General features: G+C 43.4%; 1 protein-coding gene and 1 long non-coding RNA gene across 3 annotated transcripts in view; one reads left to right on the top strand and one right to left on the bottom strand.

Moving 5' to 3' along the window:
* Nucleotides 1–174: 174 nt before the first annotated feature.
* The window catches only part of TIPARP (TCDD inducible poly(ADP-ribose) polymerase), a 43,097-nt gene continuing 18,883 nt past the window's right edge, over nt 175–24,388 (top strand). Inside the window, exons 1-4 of one of the 2 annotated variants that reach the window (XM_074878393.1) lie at nt 175–319; nt 1,563–1,694; nt 3,704–3,782; nt 20,966–21,966. In XM_074878393.1, coding sequence (XP_074734494.1) covers nt 21,029–21,966 — 938 coding nt within the window. In that variant the 5' untranslated portion in view covers nt 175–319; nt 1,563–1,694; nt 3,704–3,782; nt 20,966–21,028. Of the gene's footprint in view, nt 320–1,562; nt 1,695–3,703; nt 3,783–18,465; nt 18,862–20,965; nt 21,967–24,388 lie in introns of those variants that run through there. The other variant, XM_074878392.1, reaches the window with a different exon arrangement.
* On the bottom strand, nt 12,440–18,193 carry LOC141947361 (uncharacterized). Its single transcript, XR_012630092.1, has 2 exons — nt 17,468–18,193; nt 12,440–16,805 (listed from the first exon to the last, which is right to left on the bottom strand). It is a non-coding gene; the product is annotated as an uncharacterized LOC141947361 (long non-coding RNA).

The following is a 24,388-nucleotide window of genomic DNA, read 5'->3' on the forward strand; positions in this document are numbered from 1 at the left end:
GGGCCATCCCAGAGCGCTTCCGGGTAGCGGCGGCGGGGTCGTTTCACGGCACTTCCGGGTGGCGGCGGCGGGAAGGTGCCCGTCCCCCCCCCCGTCCCTCCTTTCTTGGCCCTGAGGCCGTTGTGGCCGTTACGACCGTTAACGGCCGTTTCTGGCCGTTACTCCCCTACCCGCCGCAGGTCCCGGCCCCTCGCCCGCCCTCCCCGATGCGGGGCCTGCCCGCTCCCCGCGGCGGAGCTGCCCCGGGAGGCCGGTGCCGCGGCCCAGCGCAGGGGAGGCCGCCGGGCTGCGGGAGCGCGGGTCCCGGTGGCTGAGGCAAGTGAGTACGGGCGGGGGCCGCGCTCCCTCCGGGGCTGCCGGTGGCGGTTTGACTCGGGGAAGGAGTGCAGCACCCGGCCACCCGGCGTGTTTCCCCGCATGGTTTTCCTCTTTGGAAAAACAAAATCCAGCTCCCACAGAATTGGTGCAGTTGTTGGCGTGCTGTTCTTTTTTAACGCATTCAAGCCGAGTTATACTTTTTAAAAAGCATTTCTGTGTTGGTTTAACTTCTAGAAGTGTTCCCTAATCTCTTCCCCCCTCACCCCAGTTTTGGAAGCGGTTCTGCACAGCTCGGTGTGACTGGCCGGCTGCAGTTTGTGCCAATAACGGGTGTTAATTGTGGGGGTTACCGGTAGTGACTTGGAAGTGTGGGGGGCTCGCCGATGCGATACAGCTTTGGGGACGTTGTCCTGACGGCCTGGGGTGACTGTAGCACTCCTTGTCTCCCGTGACAGCACTTTTTCCTTAATATTTATCACGGTTTTTAAGGAAACTTCATTTAACAAAGTGTGTATCTTTTTAAAATTTAATTAAAGTCATTCTTATTCCACCCTGGTTACTAATATTCTTTGGTTGCAAGAAAAGATAGGAGGTGCGTGTGATGAGGAAATGCTAGCTGCAAGTGAAGTTAAAATTTATATCTAAATTTATATAGAATGTATTATTATTTATATTGTATTCGTAAACTATATTCTTTATATATAATATATATATAAAATGTCTTAGAGGAGACCTTAGAGTGGCCTCCGAGGACTTAAAGGGTCTACAGAAAAGCTGGGGAGGGACTCTTCATCAGAGGGTTTAGGGATAGGACAAGGGGTAATGGGTTTAAACTGACAGAGGGGAGACTTAGATGAGATCTAAGGAAGAAATTCTCCCCTGTGAGGGTGGTGAGGCCCTGGCACAGGTTGCCCAGAGAAGCTGTGGCTGCCCCCTCCCTGGAAGGGTTCAAGGCCAGGTTGGACGGGGCTTTGGGCAACCTGGGCTAGTGGAAGGTGGCCCTGCCCAGGGCAGGGGGTGGCACTGGATGTGCTTTGAGGTCCCTTCCAACCCAAACCATTATATGATCAAAAATGATGATTCATTATGATAGAGATTTACAAAACATTTAAGTGCAGCAGGACTCAGCCTTTTGACCTTGTGATAAATTTCCAAGACCAAACCGAGTGGATTTTCATGATTCAAAGCGTACTGAATGCAGCGTCCTAGCAGAATGATGTTGCTAATGTGGTGTTACCCCCCAGGCAGCAATGGGAGTTACGCTTCTGCTAGCCAGACCTTCCCTCTTGGCTTGGAAACACCTCTGCCGCAGGCTGAGCCCACACGTCTGCCGGTCGGAGGAAGTGCCGGAGCTCTACGTACCAGCAGAAACACCCGTGAGTACCGAGCGCAGCCCCTGCACAGAAGGCAGGCCCGCAGCTCCCCTGTGCCGCAGCCGGGCACCCGGCCTTCCTCCCTCACCTGCCCCTTCCTCCTCATCCCATGGGCAGTGGTAATGGCACCGGTCACATACTGGCGATGGGTATGTCATTGCTGGGAAGGAAACGTGTGGCCTCTGAGGTTTGTCAGCAGCAGGTTGGTGCCTGTCTCCCTGTCGCTGCAGTTAACTGGCACATATGGCTTTCCTCTGCCTGGATATTAATTTAGGCATTGTCTTCATAGATGCTTTTAATGCTGCTGAGAGGTTGGTGATGGCTTCCACGCCTAATTGGGTTATTCTGCTATATATTCTCAATTTCGAAATATTTCTGTGGCTGTTTTAAAATAGAAAAAAATATAATTGTTTTCCTTAATAAGGAGTTCTGACTTCTTTAATTGAAAAAGCATTTTCTCTGCAGAAATAATTGAAATCATCAGTGATGTTTTAGTGGATTGTTACTGCAAAGTCTTCAAGCACCTAAAGATGCGTGGTGCATATATTTCACTGGACTTACAAAATTGCCTGACTTTCACAGATTCATTTATTTTTTATGAGTACCTGTTTCCTGAAACACGTGGATACCTCTTCCTTCTAGTATCTCTGTTCCTTATGCCCTGCATCTCGGGGTTACATTAACTTGTTCTGAAATGGCTTCAACCATTTCTGGCATCCACTGGCAAGAAATGCTGTTTGCCTGTTGGATGGCACTCTGAAATCTGTCCTGAGGATGGTGCTCCAACAGGAGAGCAGAGCAGTCTTGGTTTCTTTGTAAAACACATTAAAACTAAATGCGTAGTAGGTAACATCACTGTTTGGTCAATATTACCAATCATAAGAATTTTCTTAATAAAGAACATTGTTAGAGTTGTAGAAAGTAGTTGGAAACCACGGGAAAGAGTAAGTTTTAAGATTGTTTCAAGATTCAGATGTAATCACTGGCTGTTCTTGCAAAGATTTCTTCCTTCCGCTCATTTGGGTAAATTTGTGTTGTGGTGGAATGTAATTAAGTCTAACTTTTTGTTCTTGGTTTGGGCTTACATTGGAAGGATGCTGTCGTTTTGGAACAAAATCTGTCTGGTGACCATCTGTCTCTCCGTTAAGATGAAGTATGACATTGTTTTAGGCAGTGAAATAATGAAAGATTTTCTTGAAAAAACAAATGAGCACTCTGCTTTTTTAAAAATCCTGGCACTGGCAAACTGTAGCTTTAAGCAGAACACAGCATACAAGGAATCTGTCTCTGAAGCCTCGTATTCACTTTAAGTATGTCGTAGTTGCTTCCCCAAAAGTAAATTGGGCCACCAATTCCTGTCAAAACAATTCACATTTTTGTTTAAGTGCCTAAATCTGCATTGTGCTGACTGCATCTTGTCTGAATGCTCATTCAGAAGCCCTTGGGAACATAAGGCAGCAAAATCAGAGGAACAATGGCTCCATGACCCAAAAGCAGAAGTTCTCCTAATAACAGGAATATTAATGCTCTTATCTTTGTACAAAGTATGTTTCTTACCAGATTTCCTTCTGAAACTCAGAAGCGGTGATAAATATTCTGGAAATACACGGATTATCTTTATTGCACTCGCTTTCTCTAAATCTCTAAACTGGAGCAAGCTGCAAATTTTGAATGAGGGCAGTTGTATTTCCCAGCAGGATTTGTTTTGTCTATTTTATTGTTGTCACTTATTTGTGTGTAGTATAGACTTCAAAACACATTTGTGTTGGATTGAAAAGCAGAATCTCCAAAGCAGGTGATTAAGAGTAAATAAGTCTGCTCTTTAGCAAAGTTTTATTTGTCATCTTCTAATATGAATTTTAATGTCCCAGGGTCTAAGAATGGTTTTCATGAATATGACTATCTTACAAAAAACAAAAACAACCAAAACAAAAACAAACAACCCCTGATGAATCCATAACTTATTACTAGGGTTTTTTCAGTTGGTTAATTTGTGCCATCTCTTCCTTTAGGTGTTGAAATCCTAAAAAAATCCCTAATGTGCAGAAGGGGAAATTCCTGTAAGACAGCAGAGCCAGGGAGCAACCTCAGGTGAGTGAAGAACAAAACCAGAAAGCTGTTGGGGTGGCTCTTTTGTCAGCGTAACAGCACCAGGAAGAGGTGCCCTAGAACTGAGGAGCTGTGAGTCTCTGTAGCTCCAGCAGCAAAGGGCCATGCAGTGACACGGGGTTGTTCTGGCCGGGTGAAGGTTCCTTTCCTCCGGCGGGGCTGTGCAGGAGGCTGGGCTGCGCGTGGGGTGGGAGGGGTTGGGCATTCCCAAGGGGGATGCTGGAGGTTACATACCTGTATTTATGTAGCCAAGAGTCTTGAGCATCTTCATTATTATTATTGGTCATCGGTTAGTAACTTTCTGAACGTCTGTTTTTCTTTCTCCCTCCTTTTTTTTTTTCTGCATTCCATTGAATGGATACATAGAGAATCTTGTGTAGCAGTTCTTTCAAATGACATTTGCTGTGTTTCTTCACGTTGTGTAAAATGACCTTTCTGTCAGACTCTGCTTACACTTGCCCAACTATGCCTGCCTAAACCCTTGGGAACACACAGAGATTGTTTTTGCGAGTAAGACTTCTCAACTGTATTGAAAATTCTGTGTCGTGTTGAGCTGTGGCTCTTTCTTGGCATAGCTCTGCTGAAAAGATTACAAGCTCTTACAGCTTGATGGTTTACACAGTCCTAATCTAATTCAAATGCTCTTGATAACTGTTTTATAGCTTGCAAAACCTGTGGAAAAAAATGCCTCCGAGATTAATACATTATGTATGAACAGACCAAATAGGATCATTTTTGCTGTCTAGTGTTAATATTAGGACATCCCAGTATTTCTTATGGCTAAATGAACGTTGTTAGTTACCATGGTAGCTGGCATCTTGTTTAACAGAGGAATTCTTAAAAACCTTCAGACAGAAATGTGGCCTTTTCAGGATAGCGATCGCTCTCACATTCCAACAGTAAGAATCCTGTCAGAGTCCCACAGAAAATAATATTTGTGATTAAAATACATGTCACCCCAGTGGTGATTATACCTGATCTCTGTGTTGTTGTACAATTTGTGTTCATAAAAGTAATGGAGAACATTGTGTGCTGTGTGGAATTACAGTGCACACCCTTAATATCCCTGTAACAAAACAAATGTTCTCAACATGGACTTTGATACACCCTCTCTGTTCTTTGCTTTTATAACATTAGTTTGTCAGGGTAAATCTTCAGAGATGCATTAAGGAGATACCTGATATTTTAAAATTGTTTGTTTCAGCCGGTTATAGAATGTAAGACAGCAACGAGTCCAGCTGTCTTTCAGAAAAGGAGAATCATTTCTTTGATGTTGTCTCCAGATGCTTGCACATGTTTTTTTCAATAGTACCAGTGGTGTATATTCTGTTATGCTTGGGGGTGTGTATGTTTTCCTCTTTTTAAGTTAGTCTAAAAAGGATATTGTGCCTTCGGCCTTGTGTCAGTGTTTATTCTGGATTTGATGTTTTACTGTGGAGTCACAGCATCTGTGCAGTCTCTTGCATCTTTCTCGATTCATTATCTACATTCTAGTACTGTGTGGATTTTAGTTTAAGTCATACCACAGCCAGAGGAATGATCCCACTCCTATGAAAATACTTTTTTATTTTCCATATGCAGCTATGTTGTGAACCTACATCCAAACTAAAGCATACACTTGGCTGACCTTGCAGCCATTAATTTTGCTGTCTACTACCAGCCATTCTGGTTTTGTTTGCTTCTCTAGAAGGGGTTTTGTTAAGCACAGAAACAACATCTATTCTTTGCTTGCAGTAACCATTTCACTATCGAGTTCTCCAGGGGTGATCACTTCCTTTTGCACTTGTTTAATTGTTCTAGCCAAACCATTTCACTTCACATATCTGGAAGACCTGTCTATTCTGTTGTTTTAACTTAAGTAATTCACTGAAGTTGAGACCTTTTCCTACAGCGTAGGTACAGCCTAAAAAGTTTGTGACTAAGGCTTAATGTTGCAGTGATCTATTGCAGTTCTAAGGGGAAATGGTGTATTCTCCTCATCCTGGCTAGAAGGAATCTGGACAGGTTTCTTCCCATGTTTCCTCTTACATCTCCTCGCTCCTTCCCAGTACTTGTTAGTTGGGAAATAAATTCCGTAGTTTTCAAAACTGCTAGGTTTTCACATTCACATCTAAATCTGAATTCAAGCTAACTTTCTGAATGGCACTTCTTCCAGAGTCGGTGGACTAAACTATGTCCAAGAATTAAATTAGAGCAGAGCAAAAGCTTCACTGTAGTTAAGATTGAAAAACCTCTCTTTTTTCAAAATTGCACTCTTCTAATATTCTAAAATCCACATGTTTACTTGGCTGTATTGAAATTTATCATGCAGTAAGGGATTAGTGTTTCAAGTTTGGGATCAGCTGATTGGGGATTGTTGAAGTACAAAAGAAAAACCTTCTTTGAATAAACATGCATGACACTCAGAAACTGAGCAGTTTCTGCTATCTTCGTGTGAGCGAGGTGGATGAGAAGCTTTCCAGTTCTTCTGTGTGCTGTGCTTTTTTTGAAACATTCTGTGGTGTCTGAGGTTTAACATTGGAGACGTAATTTGACTGTATTAATTTTCAGCCAAATCAGTTCCTCGATGTGGTTAGAATGTTGCCCCAAAAAGAGTACAGCTGGAGGGGCAGGCTGGGGGCTGGTGAGGAATGGCACTGGCTTGAACCACTGTTGGGTCCAGATATGGGTTTGAGAGGGTAGCTTTCTTATCTGGATATGAATTTGGGAAGAATCTATGACTCTGTAAGGCAGGAGAATGTCTGAGTTGTCATCCTCTGTGTTGGGAAGAGGGAAGATAGTTGCAATAATCATTGAGGTGAACAAAGTAGAGGATGTTATCCGGTGGCGTTGTGTCATGAGCTGTTCTCTTTTACCTTCTGAGAACATTGCATTGAAATAATGGATTGCTATACTCACCCTTAATTTCTAAAAGCTGAAACTTGCTGGATTTCTGTGACACTGTATCTGTAACAAGCTCAGTGTAGCATATGTGACCCATTTTTGTTGTCTTGAAATGGTCTCATCTGCTCCAGTTTCCTCCTTCAGCATTTTTAAAGTTTTGGTTGATAGCTGGTTCTGCGTCTAGACCAAATAAATGAAATAATGTCTGTGAATAGATTCTGAGGGGGAATGGCTTGCTCAGCATTTATCCCAGATAGAGCATGGAACTGACCACGCTTTTGAAAAGCAGTAGCAGATGCAATATTTGGAAAATAACTAAACTCTACAGGTAAGAATGAACATAATATATTCAAGACTGGGGCATCTGTTTCTCAAACATCAAGGTCTGGTTCCCATGTTGCTTTGAGATCTGCAGGCGTATCCTGCAGATAATCCAAATAAAAGCTTCTGAAAGCAGGAAACACAAAAATTACAGTGTTTTATTTCATCCTTTTGCATGTATTTCACTTTGTATTCTGGTCAGCCACAAAATTCCCTGGTTTGGGTCCTGTGGAGGCTTGTGCAGACTGATGCTGCACATGTGTGTGATTTACATACTTTCCAGCCAGATGTGATCTGAGGGTGGCAGTCAAGCCGTTTGTGGCGTGGAGGCCACTGAGGAACTGTAACTCTCCTGCTCAGGAGAACCCTTGGTGGGTGTGCCAGCTATCGTGGAGGTGCTGAAAGCTTTCTTACAGGTCACACTGGCCTTTCATGGTGTGGTGGAGAAATACAGGGTGAAAGTAAGCCTGGAAACTGTGTCATTAATGCTGCAGCACAAGGGCTGCACTAGGAGAGGCTGAGGAGGTTGAATGAATGAACCTTTAATGTAAGCAGACCTAACAAATTGTGTTTTGTGGGTAGAAGACAACTGGTAGGCAGTAAAATGAGTGAAGGGTGTGACTGCGGCGGCGAAGCACTGGTGTAGGGGCCAGGTTTGTTACTGCCTGTTGGGTCCATCCGTTTGGTTGCTGCCTGTGATTATATATTTAAGCACAAAGGATGCCAGGCAATCAGAAACAATCATTTAAATGTGGGGTAGTCAGCTTGGTCTCTGTATCAGCACACAGATTATAAGCAGTTCACGTGTAGACACCCCACCCCCCCACCCCCCCCCAGGATATATCAGGTGATCCACAGTGGGATTATGCCGGTCCGGTTCAGCAGTCTGAATCCCTGTTAGTGGGAGGAAATCAGCCAGATGGGATTTCTGAGTCTGAAATGTGTCATCCTGGCACCCACCCACCCACTACTGCACCATCCTTGAGCAGTGTAGGAGGATCTCGTGGTGCTTGGTGTCACTTCTCACTTGTGAGTTATGTCTGGGGTTTCCCATTCCTGCAGCCCTGAGTTTGGCAAAAGCCTTCTGGATCTTAGACACAGGAGGATTTTAGCCTATAATGTGTAGTCGGAAGAGTTGGCCATCTGTGTGCTGATGGCTCCTAAAATGCTAGTATTGAAGCAAGAAGGATGAACTAGAAACTGAAGTATCACGTGAAGAATGTCTGGATGTGTGAATAAAAGGGGCTATTCCTGACTGCTTCATCTTGGGGATGGTTATTTGGTTACATGTAACACAAACTAGCCTGCGCATCGCAAACACTTGAACTCATTGTGGCAGTACCTGCATCACTGTAATGGTCTGTACAGAATGCAGTACGTAGGGATCGTATCCAGCCAGCTTTAGAACTTTAGGTAATGGCTAAGTTCAGGTATAGTTAATAAAAACTCTGCAGATAAGAGGAAATCTGATTAATACTGAGGATTCAGAGAGGGACCTGGGGGGGTTGATTGCCAGCTGGCTGAACAGCAGCCAGCAGCGTGCCCAGGTGGCCAAGAAGGCCAATGGTATCCTGGCTTGTATCAGCAATAGCGTGGCCAGCAGGGACAGGGAAGGGATCTTACCCCTGTGCTCAGCACTGGTGAGGCCACCCCTCAATGACTGGGTTCAGTTTTGGGCCCCTCACTCCAAAAAGGCCATTGAATGACTCGAGTGTGTCCAGAGAAGGGCAACGGAGCTGGTGCAGGGTCTGGAGCACAGGTCTGATGGGGAGCGGCTGAGGGAACTGGGGGGGTTTAGTCTGGAGAAGAGGAGGCTGAGGGGAGACCTCATGGCCCTCTACAACTGCCTGAAAGGAGGGTGCAGAGAGGGGGGATGAGTCTCTTGAACCAAGGAACAAGCGCCAGGCCAAGAGGGAATGGCCTCAAGCTGTGCCAGGGCAGGGTCAGACTGGCTCTTAGGAAGTATTTCTGTCCAGAAGGGGTTGTTGGGCGTTGGAATGGGCTGCCCAGGGCATGGGGGGCGTCCCCATCCCTGGAGGGGTTGAAGAGTCGGGTTGACCCAGCGCTGAGGGATCTAGTGGAGTTGAGAAGGGTCAGTGTGAGGTTCATGGTTGGACTGGAGGATCTTCAAGGGCTTTTCCAACCTGGATGATTCTGTGATTCTGTAAGAGTCAGGCTGGGTGTAGCAGTGCCAGCAGTGAGAAGGGCATCACTTCCTAGGTGGGTCAGAAAGCTCTCACAGGAGAGCTGTGCAGGGGATGTCCAGGTATGTGGAGGTGTGGCTAGATATGTGCTCTGCAGCAGCAGTGTTGGATCCAGGGACTCTGGTGTGGAGCTAGACCTAATGAGTAGGACAGGAGCCAGGCTCACTATAGACAGCCCCTCAGGTGTCTGCGGTGGTCTGGTTCTTCTCCAGGTTGGCTTTACTGAGCTTGATATAAAGCCTATGTTACAGAAAAGCAGTTCAAAACTTCTGTGACGCTGCTGAACGGAGCTGCTCTTAGCGGCAGCGTGGCTTCATGCCTGTGGTGACCTTGAGCGTGGTGCAGGTTTGAACTACCTCTGGATCGAATTGATCCAGATTCATTTACTTCATGCTGTATTGGTATAGATTAGAGATTAATCCATCCACAGAAAACAGAATTAGTTTGTATTTTCTAGCTAGCCAGTCATGGCTAGACTCAGCCTGGACCTATATATCAGAGAAAATTCTTCCAAGTTACAGATTTTTTTCTAGTTTAAAAACCTGTACGACATGCAAAAAAAAAAAAAAATCTTCATGGACAAAATAAATATAACCAGGCAATATCCTGTACCCTTCCGGAATGCTGAATTTAGCAACACACAGATTGCTGAATTCTAGAAATAAAGCATTTATAGTGTACTCCCACACAATAATTATTCTGTAAAGAAATAATCTTTCAAATGCATGTTCTCATTCTAAAACGTAGAGCAGAGCATCTCTCCTACTCATAGTCACTTAAGGCTATTTCAGACAAAGAACATCTGCTGAATATAGCAATCGTTTTGCTGTTTTCTGCATGATATTATCTAATGCTGTGGTTTTATTTATGTGTTCTGCAGACTACCCATCCAGCTGCTCACAATATCCGCAGCAGGGAGGCTCTGGGAGTCAACACTGAGACAAACTGTGTGCCATGCAGTTCTGAAGGAAACCACGCAGCATTTCTAAAGCAATGTGTGCGTCTCCTAGTTGGTTCCTTACATATGTATTAGGCAAAATGAAGGACTCACCCCATTTTCTTCCAGATGGTTTTGTATCATTGCTCAGGCTTAGACTTGACTGTGTTGCTACAGCTGATCTGGAACCATGCCTAGCCTGTTGGATGCACGTGATACGTTTGTGAATAATTTCCATTATTATTGCCATTTTCAGGAGGCACAATTAAGTTTGAGGATTGGAACGTTAACAATATTTCCTGAGCTTCAGATTTTTGTTCTTCATCTCCTGTATCTTAGAAGAAGAATGTTCTGTTGAATTTAGTGTTAATTTCTTCCATTCATTTATTTTATTTCTAATTTAAGATGTTATTGCTGCTATCTTCCTCCTTGCTGTTTGAATCATGCAGAGCTTGGTAGAACGGGCAGTCAAATGTATATCTCTCCCTTTTATATTGTAAGGATTTACCTTTTCAAGGGATAGCTACAGAGATCTTCATTCACACCTTCAACTTTGCAAGGGTGTTGCAGGTCTTTAGAATCAGTGTTTTACTGGGTAACTAAAGCTTTCCTGAAGGTGTGCTGTGGTGAGCAGCTCTTGGCTGTTTTTTTCAGATGTAAAATACTGTGGTAATGTTACCTTCCAGGTGTCCCTTTATAATTAGTTGAATTTTTGGTTAAAGAATGGTCATTATTTGCATGTAGATAGTAAACCACCTGTCTGTTAGAGCTAGCTGTTAATTTTAGAACTGTTTAAATTTTAGTTGTCACCACTGCCTTATACAGGAACATTCCCATTCTTGTTTAGTTTAAATAGCCTAAAGGAGAAGGAACAAAGCACCACCATTCATACGTTACTGCTTGCCTTGTGGCAGGATCTAAGTGTTCCAGAATCATCAGCGCTTTAGAATTAACCTTCAAAAAAATCTCAAAAGTTACATGGTATTACAGGAATCAGTTTGTGTTGCTTGTATTAGTTAAGGATGCGTGGTGTTGGCTGGGCCTTTGCTAAATCTACGTGGCTTATACTGATCGAAGAGACTTCCACAAGAGGGTGCACCCGTTCAACAAAATCCTAGGTAAACCAAACGAGCACGTCCCCATTGTGGGTGTATTTTCTATCATTTTATGTATTAACTCGGGGATCTAATATTCAAAATTGGATGGGTGCTTTAATCTCGGATGTCCCGGTGTCTCTCGGGTCTGTATCCGAGACATGAGTGGATACATTGATGCTTTGTGGGTGAGCAAGTCAAGAAGTTTAACGTTGAGCAAGAGGCACTGTTTCCAGCAGTCCCGTTCACACTGGTGAAAGGCTGCCTTCAGACTCCCGTCACAAAATGCTATTCAGATGTTTGGGGCTTTTTTTTAGGGTACTGAAATGTGTTAACCTGTTCCTAATTCGTGCCTGATCCCCTGCAAATGCTCACTGCATGAACTTTAAGAATAAGGGGGTTGGATTTTTTTTAGTTTTCGTTTTGAAGCATCATTAATTTTTCTCTCAGACTGGTGCAACACTGGTTAGTACAGCTGTAGAAGAAAACGCCTAGAAAGATGACTTCTTGAGAGACTGCTGACTTCAGTATGACTGATACAATTTTTTTTTTCTATTTTGTGATAAAATTATTTCTTGTCTCATAAGATAAACAGGAACTCTTAGTAACGCTTCAGCTTAAGTTGTATAATGTTACCGTACTGATACACTGAAGGCATTAAAGTGTTCTGCATGTGTAGGCCAAAGTTCTAGGTCCATTCCTCTCTGACTGCACTCCTAGGGTAGTAAGATACCTCTGCAGAAATGATTAACTCCAACAAATTTTCCAAGAAAAGGGCCCGCTTTTGAATCATGCATTCCCTGTCCAAATACATGAATCATAAATCACTTGGAGATAAGATTATCTGATAGTCAGCAAAATAACTAGAAGTGCGGTGATATTCATATATGTAATACAATTTTTTTTTCTGAGAAATGTTTTTGCCAAACTTTCAGGTTTTATTAAATAAGAGAAACAGAATGGTGTCCTTTTAAAACTTTTAATTAGTAGCACAAGATATTAAAAGAAGGTGAATTTGAGACCAATCTGATTACTGATTTTTGTTACTGCTAGCTGCAAATGTAAAAGTTGCGTCTGGATTCAAAAGGTTTCATTTACTAATATTGATAAATTGGAACTGCTCTAGTTTTGATACTTCTCGTTTGAGCAATGTGAAAGAATATGAGGTTTTACTAAGAAAAAAAACCAGCACACAGTGAATGTCATTTAACTAGCAAAGAAGATTTTTATTTTAAAGATTATAAATTGGCCACCTTCTTCTACTTATACCAGTTCTGGTTTATCACGTGTAAGCGGATGAGGGGTTTTTTTTACTTGTTTGTGGACAGTACCAGAAGAATAATACGTGTTTATTTTTCTTAAAAACACTGTGGTTTTAGGTTATTGCTGTCCTCCACAGAGCCAAATGCATCTACCAGTCAGATATGCAATACTGCTTAGTTATCGGAGATTTCTGGCTCTATTTGACAGCAATAGGGCACAAGGGGGAATAGTAATTACTCTAGTTATTTACTTACTGATCATCTTGCTCTAAATTTAATGGCATTTTCAGAAGCAATTCTTCATTCTGACAGTGTCTGGAGGTCAGCCATTGTTAAAAACGTAGATACACAACACAGGTGCCCCCCTCTGCACTCCAAAGCAAAGTAGAGTCCCAGCTTCTTTCCTAGGTTCTGGCATGAACCATTTACCACTCTGCAGAGGTCCTCCTTCTGACCTGAAGTTAGATGTACCAGCCTGGCCAGGGGAGGGAGACTTTAATTAATAGAAAATTTCATCTCAGCATGTTTGGACCTTGAAATTTCTGCCCTCCAGATCTTCAGGACGGACCAAAGCAAGATGTATCCCACTGGGTGTCACTCCGGCAAAGGCTACCCGGGTGCTGGTGTTGAGAAAACCTTTGCTGCCTTCCTCTCTCTTCATTAGTGAAAGCTGGCCTGCATTATTTCACCTTCACAGAAACACAGCAAGGGCTTTTTTCACTTAAAAAAAATTTAAATTAGCAGTCTTAGTATTAAGAAGGAGGATAGAAATGCACACAGAAAATAAAAATTATAAATATTTAATTATGCAACGGGAGAAAAAAGAAATCTAGGTATAATAAGTTGACATATTATGAAAAATGGACTACTGCAAAAGTCTAATAGGTATGGAAGGGTTAGCACATCTTGATAACAGGGTGAACGGATCAGATTCTCTTTTCCCACCTGTTAACTTTTACAAAAATATCTCCATCATTGACGTTTCTTTTCCCTTGGTACTTACCTAACCTGACTTGCTGGCACGTGTCCACGTCAGAACAAGGGTAGGGCTTAAAATTTTATTTGAAGGCGATTAGCACTTTGCATCAAGCATTGGTATGAAAAAGAACCATCTACTTGGTTAATTTTAAAGCATTACCATAAAAATTAACTACATAAATGAATTCCTGAGTTTCATATTGCTTTCTGTAATAAATGTACATCTTTTGTTCAGTACTGTAAAACATTAATAGATGGATTGTTTTTCCACTGGTAAATTAAAGTCAGAAGTTTAGTATTTTTACTAAAATAAAGGTGGTATGACTGTTTCCTACTGCAAATAATGATTCAGTAGCTTAAGAATAACAACTTTCATTCCTTATTTTCAGCATTCTTACCTGCTGCTACGCAGCAAAGAAAGAGGCATGTACATTTGTATGTTCTCTTTGACTTTGAAGTGCTAAATGGTTGATCCAGTGTGTCAGGTGCTGTTGTGTGCGTCAAGGGACCCGTGTCCTCTTCCAGTTGCCACTGACTTGTTGCTTAACCTTGGATATGTCTCATTTTGTACTTTTGCTTAATTGTTAGAGCAGACAATTAAGAAAATATTGATATAGTTACATTACAGAATAATAATAGTAAGAAAAAAAGCGCCTGGAACTGTAGATTTCAGTATTTTATGTAGTAATATGTACTGATTTCTTTACCTTGTATGTAGTGGAAATTGCACTAAAAAGCAATTTAAAAAAAAAATGTAAAATGTTATGTAGTGATTGATTAAATTGGACAAATGATAGAGAAGTTCTTGGAGGAAACTCTGGTACTACTGAAGTCAACTTCATTCTGTCCTTGATGTGCAGTGTAAAGCGAGGTAGATTATTTTAGACATACAGGGTATAGGCACCTTGGGAACAGTAGCACTGAGATTCCTCACAAGAGGAATTTTTTTGATGCCTTGAAATCGATGAAGACCACCTAAGAACAGTGTTACGTGTAATCTCAAAATAAGTTGCCTTCCCATCAATATAACTTTTTGCAAGCATGAGTTTCAGTCGTGCAACTCTTGTGTTGATTAGCAAGATCTTGAAATGATAGCAGTGGTTTTGTGATTATCAGACTACAAATTAAACGAATTATTGTACTATCAATGAAAAGTAGTTTCACAGCACTGATGGGTTTGCATGATGGCCTTGAATCACTTTTTCTGGAAGGCTGCCTTATTTTCTGGAAAGGCAGCCTTAGATACTATGGAAAGATGTGTGTCATGTATCACCACGTAACATCCTGCCTTTTCAGTAGTTTCAATGTTCACCTGCTCTATAATTGAGAAAACGAAATGTTAAAAGTTTTGGACAGTTGACTGAACTAGATAGTGCAGTTTAGAAAGATATTCTGAAGTCAGGGAAGTATTTTAACTTCATTAACTTCTTTTCCTGGTTACAAAGAATCAGGAGAAGAAGGGTTTAAACACATTGGTCCATATACTGCATTAGTATTGCTCCCCAAAATATCAAGCCGCAACATCCCCCAAACTGCATCCGCAGGGATTGTTAATCTTTACTGAGAGGGCTTCCCCACACTTGCTGCCAGCCACCGCCAACAGTTTTTCCCTCTGGTTCGATGGCAGGGGATCTTTTAACCAAGCTCAGTTTTACAAGAACCATAGCTTTTCCCCCATGTGTTACTGCAAGTGGGCACATCTAGCATCACCGTGGCCCTCTTTTTCAACCTTCCTTCAGGAACCTTTACTTTCCCTTGAAAAATAAGTCGACAGTAGTTTCTCACTGTTTCTTCCACAATGTGTGGAGTGCTCCGTTAGAGCAGCCTAACAAAGGTCCTCAAGAGGCAGTTTGCAGGGTAAAGGCGTCCTGAGAACATGTGAAATACAACTGTGGAAAAAGTTAAGACTTTGATTTCTGGGTGTCTATATTAATTGGGTTATATTGGAACCTTTGTACTGTTGCCTGATTTTAAAATGGTGATATATACCACTCTTGTTGGGAGGGAAATGTGGTGGAAGATGGAGAACGTGGAGTCTAACAGCTTTCTGCTGGATTGTCTGGCAGAAATACTTGGAGCTAAAATAAGAGCTTGTGGCAGTGACTGTTCCTCTCCCTTTTCCTTCTGGCTGAAAATGCAGAGCAAGAATCTGTGCAACAGTCTCGGGATGGAAGGGCTTCGGAGGAAGATGCAGCACACCTTTTGTGTGTCGCCTTGTTCCCCAGCATCCTTCCAGTTCCCACCAGTTGTTGACTTCACTTCATATAAAACATCAGGAAAGGACAGTTAACCTTCCTGTAATGGGCTGTGTGTTAAGAAGTTAAGAATGTTCATTGTGCAAGTATTAAGGTAGAAAAGGAGGTCTTGTCACTAGAAAAAAATGTGTTGGAGCCTGAGAACTTTGTTTTCAGGGTGAACGTTTAAGTCAAAGACATTTCCCTTCTTTCATCAGCAAATAAGTGAAGTGTGCATACTGATTATTCCATTATTTGCAAGTCAGAATTGTAAATGGCTGCATTCACTCCGATGCAGTTTACCATCTGAAAGAAATAATTAAAGCTTTCTTTCTCTTGCTTAAGATTTAAACGTGTGTTTAAAAATGAGATCATATGTTCATGGTGGTCATAGTTTCTTTATATATTGGTGTGGGGTAGCCTCAGAAATGGGTGTATGATCTGCTGGGGTGATGTATTTCCTTTAATTATACATTTGTTTTGAGAAAGATGGTTATTCCAGGCCTCCGTCTTCTCTCAGTTGCATCCTTAGTCCCACTGCAGTGGGAGTTGTGCGTACCTTAGTGTGTAGTTCAGCCATATGTGCTACTTATTTATATCTCATGCATGAAAGAAGCTGTTCCAAACAGATAATTTCTGTTCTGGTAATAGAAGATAAATGCAAGCGTGTATACGGTTCTTTCTCACTAAATGAGGATATGACACATTACCAGTCACCGTGCTTGGTAAAGCTCTTGCTTTGTCGAGTCCAGACAGAGCGTAAGGCTGTGCCTGTCTGATGTTTCAGACACTCAAGGGTTCAATTAATTTACAGATGATAATTTGTTTTCAGCTCCTGTAGATATGGATGCCTTCTTTACTCAGCCTCTATTGTGTCATTCTATATGAAGTCAGCTCCAACTGCACGAAGCTCAATGTTTGTAATTTGTTTGTGGAAATGGCATATTCTCCCTGCATTGTAAACGCAGCTGTGCAGCGTTTCCAAACCGCGCCGTAAACCTTGTGCCATCTTAAAACGGCAGTTTCTTCCCAGATGCGTGTATTTTCTGTATATGTAATTTCATAAAATCACTGAGCACAAGGAATGAAAGACTGGATTTAAAAAGAAAATGGTAACACAAATAATATAGTAAGTGTTCCAGCAACATAAATTTTACCTTTTTAGAAGTTATTTACCTTTTTAGAAGTTATTTACCTTTTTAGAAGTTATTTACCTTTTTAGAAGTTATTTACCTTTTTAGAAGTTATTTACCTTTTTAGAAGTTATTTACCTTTTTAGAAGTTATTTACCTTTTTAGAAGTTATTTACCTTTTTAGAAGTTATTTACCTTTTTAGAAGTTATTTACCTTTTTAGAAGTTATTTACCTTTTTAGAAGTTATTTACCTTTTTAGAAGTTATTTACCTTTTTAGAAGTTATTTACCTGTTACTGCAAGACGTTTTGGCTTACATACCTCTTTAGAAGTTATTTACCTCTTCAGTTATTAGAAGTTATTATATCTGGCCAAGTTAGGGATGCAGATGCACTTAATTCCAGCGGTGTGGAGCCCGTGTGAACGGATGGACACGGCCTGTTGAAATTCAGGCATGTGCTCCACCGGGGCAGCGTCCCGGCCGTCGCACCAGCAGCAGAGGTACCGCCGTGCTCTCGCACACGCACACACGACGGCGCGCTTTTGGACAAAAAGTTCTTAACTATGCTCTTAACGAATTCCGCCTCTAAACTACGCCATGTTAAATAAATAGTCACTTACGGTCATCTGTTCTATTTGGTGCACTTGATGCTTTCTTTTTTGGAGTGTGTCAGAGGCAGTAACCAGCCGGAGCCCAAACCCTGGCAGCCCCGAGCGAGAAGGGGGCTGAGCTCACGCCGTGTAGCTACAGAAAATGAGTCACGGTGACTTCGTTCCAGGATGGGCTTCTGCTTTGCTTCTTAGTCATTAATTAGCGTTCTCTGAGAGACTTCCACCGTGAAATTCAGTAACGTTTGGAGGTTGAGAGTGCTGTCTCTGGCCTGAGTGAGGACTGTTTATTCCAGCGTGCTGCGTGACTTTTGAGCTGCGAGGGCTGACGTGGTGTTAAACTTGCATGTTCTCGGAAGCAGCTCCCTCCTCGCGTGCAAGCTCACACGCACGCACGCCTGTGTGCTGTCTGTGGCCTATGACTAGTTATTTTTTGCCCGAGGAAATCCTCCTTGGGAAGGCGCTGGGGCTCGCGAGGTTGACAGGAGGTGAAACTCAAGGCCTGGTAAATCAAACGCAAAGGAATCTCTTACCCGTTTACCGTTGGCAACGACCTAGTCGCTTCGCTTTCTGTTTTCTGTGGGTTCAATACAGGCGCTTTGTGAATCGCTGTCACGAGTGGGGGAACAGGGTGTGCCTGTCTCGGTGGGATGGGACCCTTCGGCAGCCGGGGCAAAGGCGGGGGGGCTTCAGGAGCAAATGGTGTGTGGGGGGGGAGGCTGCAGGAGCAAAAGGGGGGGAAGCTGCCGGGGCAAAGACGGGGCGGGGGGGGGGCGCTGCCGGGGCAAAGGAAGGGAGGCTGCAGGAGCAAAAGCGGGAGGAGGGTGCCGGGGCGGTGGGGAAGCTGCCGGAGCGGGTGCCGGAGCAGGGGGGAGGCTGGCGGGGCGGAGCGGAGGGGGCGGGCCGGTTTCCCGGCAGGGCCGGCGGGGAGCAGCCGCGCCGCCGCGTCCGAGCTCCTCCCCGGGCCGGGCCGCTGCCTGCGGGCTCTGGGCGGGGGGGGGGGGAGGGAAGCGCTATTTAAACCGGCGGGAAGAAGATGTGAGGAGCAGAAGGAGTTTTTGCGGGGCGGGATGGGCGGCCTGGCCCCTACCGCTGGGCGGGCAGGGCGGTCCTGAGCCCGGCTGCCGCTCCCCGTAACGCCGGGCCCCTGCCCCCCTGCCTGCCCCCCTGCCCGCACCGCCGTCTCTTGGTAACCCCGACGGCAACTCCAGAAACACCCTGGGACCTGCGACCGGACAGACCGGCGATTCTGCGTTTTTAAGGTGGAAATACTGACGTGCGAGCGGCCGGCTGCAGCGATCAATTTATTTTTTATTTCCCCCGCCACCAGAAGACTAATCTTGTTTTGAAGGTATCCTGAAACTGGGGCCAGAGGCAGGACTCGCACTCCAGGGGAGCACAAGGCGGTAGGTTTTGGGGGGACCGCGGAAAGTTGCCGGGCGGTCTGTCCATCAGGCTGGGCTTTGGTCGGTGTTAGGTTTGGTCTTTGAGCCGCTGCTTTTCTTCTTTATTTTTTAAAAATTTATTTAAGACCAGCAGACTTGCTTTCTTTAGCGAAGGAGGTGTGGTTCGCGTGAGATGGCGAGTACTTGGGGACTGAAATTTCCCACCGAGGGATCTGCCTCTGGTGAAAGACATTGTGCGAATATAGCATTGCTCTTGGTGCTTGGGAATGTTGTTTCTAAATAATAGCGACTGATTTGGGATGTTAAAACGCTGAAATAGAGATGCCACCAAACTCTGATAGTCTTCATTCTTGCCGCTTGCTATTTTTAGAGTTGGGGGATTCAGCTCTATGCAGTAAGGCAGTTCTTTAAAACTAGTAGCAAAACTTAAATGATAATCAAGAGATCGTTAACAATATTGCAAATAGCATTAAAGATGTGGCTGAAAAAACACCAGAAGTCACTTATTTAGCTCCTCAGCACAGCAGGGCTCCTTGCACCCTGGGAGATCCTCTTGGGTATGGCAGGGGCTGTTAAACCTGGGCACGGTGAACTGAAGCATCTGATCCCTTTCGGAGTTGAGGATTTTTAAGCCTCTGAAGTTACTTGAGGATTTAAGGTACCCTTGGTGGTTTCGAAAGAGAATTGCCTGGTATGTCTGTGGAAGAATAACAGAGATACCAATCATTTCGGAGTTTAACTGGCAAACAAATATACCAGTTTCTTTAAATGTAATTTAAAAATGGAAAACTGGAGAGGTACAACTTTTTTTTTTTCCTTTTCCTGGCAATCCTGACGTGCTGTTTCCCAGGGTAATGCAAAAGCCTTATAAATGAATGTTCCAAAATAAGGAAGACAGGGTGAGAAATTTTCCAGAGAAAATCATCAGTAGTAGGAAATCCTTGCCAAATTTTCTCTGTTTTCTGGGATTTTGTTTTGAAATGAGAAGTTACTTTGCTTGGAATGCATTTATCCAGGAAGTAATCCTTAATGTGCCCCACTCTGAGCTTTGAGGTTACGTGCGAGGAGATTGCAGAGGATTTAATTAAATGTAATCAAATATTACAAGATTCCTGATTAAAAGGTATAGAGCTTGCTTTCTGGTGACGTACGAGACGTGCTATTTATTTGTACTGTAGGAAAAAAAAATTTTCCTCTTGAAAATAATTTTTTTCCTCTGTTCCTGAGTAACTAGCTGCCTTTTGTTTTCTTCGCTGTCCGGTTTTAATTCTTGTTGACTAGCCTCGGAGGAGGCAGCTGAGCTCGGTGTGTCACAGCAGGGTGACGGAGTGCAGGCTGCGCATCTGAGTCAGTGTGAGAGTGTGTGTGGGCATGTGAGAACGGCTGTGGGTGAAGTGGGAGTGTCTGGACACGGATGAGGCTGTAGCAGGAGGAACAGGGTGTAAGCCCTTGAATTCCTGTGTCTAAAAAGACCAAAGATTAAATCCTGGCCCCTGCTGAAGTCAGTATGAAGTTTGCTCTTCGTTTAAGTCGAAACCAGGAGTTCTCCTACGATGCTGCTGGGAGGATGTGTGAGATTGTATGAGGGAAGATCCGTGTGGATGGACTGGGAATGCATGCGTCTGCCCGGTTATCTGGTGGGAGAAGAAATGCTGCATGAATGTTTAATTGCAGTGGGAACATTCAGGGCGGCGTGCCTGCTAATGCTGCTGCTCTGTGTGCGAGGGAGGCATAAAAATGAACAATGCAGTGTTCACTTTTGTGGAATATAATGAACTAAAGCGCTGTTTATTATTAAACATCATCACAAGGAGGAGGGCATCAGACCATCCCCCTTTCCTGCTCCCCCCCCCCCCGGGGACTGTGTGTGCGTGCCTGAGTGTCTCTGAGATTTCATGTGTGAGAAGACGACGAGTGTGTGTTTGGGATTAATTAGCCGGAGTTTAGCTGGTTTCATGCTTTACGTGCCTAGGGGCTACCCACAGTCACAGAGAAGGGAGGAGTTTGCTGTTGCTGGCTCGAAATCCTCTCCAGGGGTGATCTTGTTCGTGTCAACCATGAGCAATTAGAGAGATTAACTGTCTTGTTTTCCTTTCTGCCCTAGATTGATTCTTGTGAGGCTCTGGGACATTTGAAAGTGATTTGGAGAGAGCAAAGTCTGTGTCTGATGGACACCGAACCAAAGCCAGCGTGTGTTGTGCCGCAGGCTCACTGCCCAGGAATGAAGTGCCCTCCTTCAGAGGACTTTCCTCCTCAGATAAGACTGTCTGAAAAGATACCACCAGTGAAGCCATGCTTCAAGAAGAAGCAGCAAGTGCAGAAGAGACTGGACACAGAAACTCTCCGGGCTTTGCGGCCAATCTTTACCAGTTTGCTGGGAGCTGGGACCTTGGATAGGGTCTTTGTGCCCCGAGGCCAAAGTGGCGGTCATAGTGATTTATGTGAACCTGCTGTGAAAAAGACTCTGGACCTCAGTACTTCTTGCCCCCAACCAGAAAATAATGTGACTGTGCTGGTGCCAACAGCTCCAGATGTGCAGAGTCAATTGCCAGTAGCCCGTCCTTCTTCTGGGCATCCTGGGCAGGACGTCCAGTCGGGAGAGCAAGGCTTCTCACCAGAAACTACTCCTGGAACTGCTGCTGATAATAATAATGAATCATTCCGGGATCATCCTTTGCACCCAACTGCTAGTGATGGTGCAGCTTGTCCTTTGTTCCCAGACAAGATTCTGGAAAGTTACACATCTGGCTTATTCCAAGAGAATAGCTGTCCCATGCAATACAATTTGAACCCAAGCAATAAATTCAGTGCTGGGATATTCCAGGATAAAAGTGAAGAAGCTTCTCTTGATCTGGTGTTTGAACTCTTGAACCAGCTGCAATATCACACCCATCAGGAAGACGGAATAGAAATCTGTGTGGATTTTCTCCAGGGCACTTGTGTTTATGGCAGCGATTGTCCCAAACATCACACAGTCTTGCCTTATCATTGGCAAGTGAGAAGGACAGCAACCCAGAGTTGGCAAAGTGTGACCAACGATTCCCAGGAGCATCTGGAAAGACTCTACTGCAACCCTGACAATGATCGGATCAAAGTGAAGTATCGGTAGGTAACTGAATTTACTGGCAAGGGTGCTTAACTGAGCAGCGGTGCAGAAATATAACAATGTGCGTTCTTTTTTCCCGATGTTTCGTGTACAAGTGTTTTACAAACCCTGTGATGATGTTACTTGAATAAATATCTAACACGTTTGCCACAACAGAAAATTCTTGCACACCTGTTAAAACTCCTCTTTAGCATCGGGAAAATATTCTTTGAAGCTGAAGGACTTTGGAGCACGTGAAATAAAACAACTTCAGCTCTGTAGAAATTGAGAGAGTTGAGGGAGACTGTTGTGTAACATTGTACTTGTTCTCGACGTTCCTAATTAGTCTTTTCTCTGTATTAGAAAAAGTGACAGCATGAATGAGCCTTTGCAGCAATTGAAAGAGGAATAATAGAGCAGTTGCTTTTTGTGCCTGTGAGTCCAGCTTGACTGTATGCGCTCCAAGCACAGTTTTCATAATTACATTCTAAGCAACTAAAATCAGATAGGTGCTCTGTTAAGTCCTTTGACTGGAAATTTCATATAGTTGATAATATATGGTGCTGTTTCAGCTCATTCACTATGAACAACCTGAGCAATACGTTCAGAAATGATGATCATCTATTTAAGTTGCCATCTAAAAATGTTGTCATTCATTAGAAGTTGTTTCCTCTCTATACAGTAGTGTTTATCTACTCATTTTCTAAAATGAGAAAACAGCTTTATGTTATCAATTTAGGCTTGATTATGCACCCTGAGGTCTAAACCAAAACTTCTTCAACTTTTATAATGCAGGTTCCATTTTGAATAGTAGTGGGGAGTGCTGATGTTTACAAGTTCATCACACCTATATAGTCCATGTTCTTGTGAGTGCAGGGTGTAGACTGCTCTTTTTTTTTTTTTCCCCTGGAGGAAGCATACAATGCAGATTTCTCATATCTTATCTGCCCTGCCATAATCTATAAGCTTGGTGCAACTCATTCCAGTCACAGTCAGTTGAAAGCGACACTTCTGGAGTTGGGTAGTAAAAGCTTCAGATTGCCTTTGCTGTCTGAGTCCTTGTGAATTTGTTCTCACTGCCTCTTCTTCCTTCCACTTCCTGAAGAAAGTATATCCCTTCCTCCCTAATGTTTTAATTTTCATTTACTATGGTGAGATTTCTCATTGGGCACCAGAGACCCCATCTAATGCTTAAAGTCAATGTGAGTCTTTACTTTCACCTAAGTGGACACTGGGTTAGGCACTAAAACTCAGGCTCCATTAGGCTATGGATTCATCCTTTTTACTGAAGGCAGTAACAAAATATAGATACCCCACACTGAAAATGAGAGTGAAGAAATAAGTTCTGTGTAATAGGGGATAATCATACTTTATAGAATTGTCTTGGAAAAATATGCCAGCCTGTTTAAAAAAAAAAATTAGAAATATTGTAACTGCATAGCAGATAAGGTTTGCTGTATTTTACAACAGAGAAACTTCCATTTTTTCCAAGTATTTTAAGTGGTTTCAAACAAAAACAGCAAATGTAGAAATAAGACAAGCCCATGCAAGTAATTTAAATTTGAGCTCTGTACGAATGAGCAAAAAGTTTTCCCTTTGAAGACTGTATCACAGAATCCATCGCTATGCACATGATCTACGGGTTCTAAATGATGGAGTTAAGAATGATTAATTTTAAAAGAAACAATGCTTCATAATTGCTTAGTCATCTCCAGCCTGTAAAATTGGCTGAATAGCCTCGTCCGCCTTTACACTTACTTTGCAGGTTTCCAGTCTGGTGGGTATTTTGGTCTCTTGGTACACAGAGTTTCTGTCTGTCTGAGCCAGTCGGGAAGAAACTTCGTGGATGTGTTGGCAGACACATGACATTTTGTTACCGTGAGTGAAGTCAGAGAAACAGCGTGATCTCTGAAAACCCAGGTGTGCTGGGTCAGAGCTCTGCTGCTGGCTCTGCAGTCGGCCTGAAACTCTGCTGTGGAAGGGGAGGCAGGTTCTGGCAATACAAACTAGGCTTCATCTTGTTGAGTGGAACTGGCTACCCAGGGAGTGTCTGCCGACCTGGTTTCTTTGGGTAAAAGTAGTCTACTGTGGCTGAAATTATTTTAAACACCAGTATTTTCTAACTGAATTCTGTTTCGAGCTGCTAATTCTGTAGCCTGTACTCTTCCTCCTTCTCTTAAAAGACGTTGTGAAGATCTTTGCTTCAGCCAGTGCTGCAAAATCATGCCCCAGTGCAAGGTTGGATGACTGTTGTGAATTTATAATATCTGCTTACCATAGAATGACAAACTGACAGTTTCTGTAACTCTTGTATGTATTGCACCCCTTGGAAAAGCTTCATGTTTGTGGATAAGTATCAGTGAGAACCTAGGAGTGAAACTTCTGTTAAGACTAGAGCTTCTGATTTCAAACGTTGAATCTGATACGCCCTAAATTTAGACT

Source organism: Strix uralensis, chromosome 9, assembly GCF_047716275.1.
Source record: "Strix uralensis isolate ZFMK-TIS-50842 chromosome 9, bStrUra1, whole genome shotgun sequence".
Lineage (NCBI taxonomy): Eukaryota > Metazoa > Chordata > Aves > Strigiformes > Strigidae > Strix > Strix uralensis.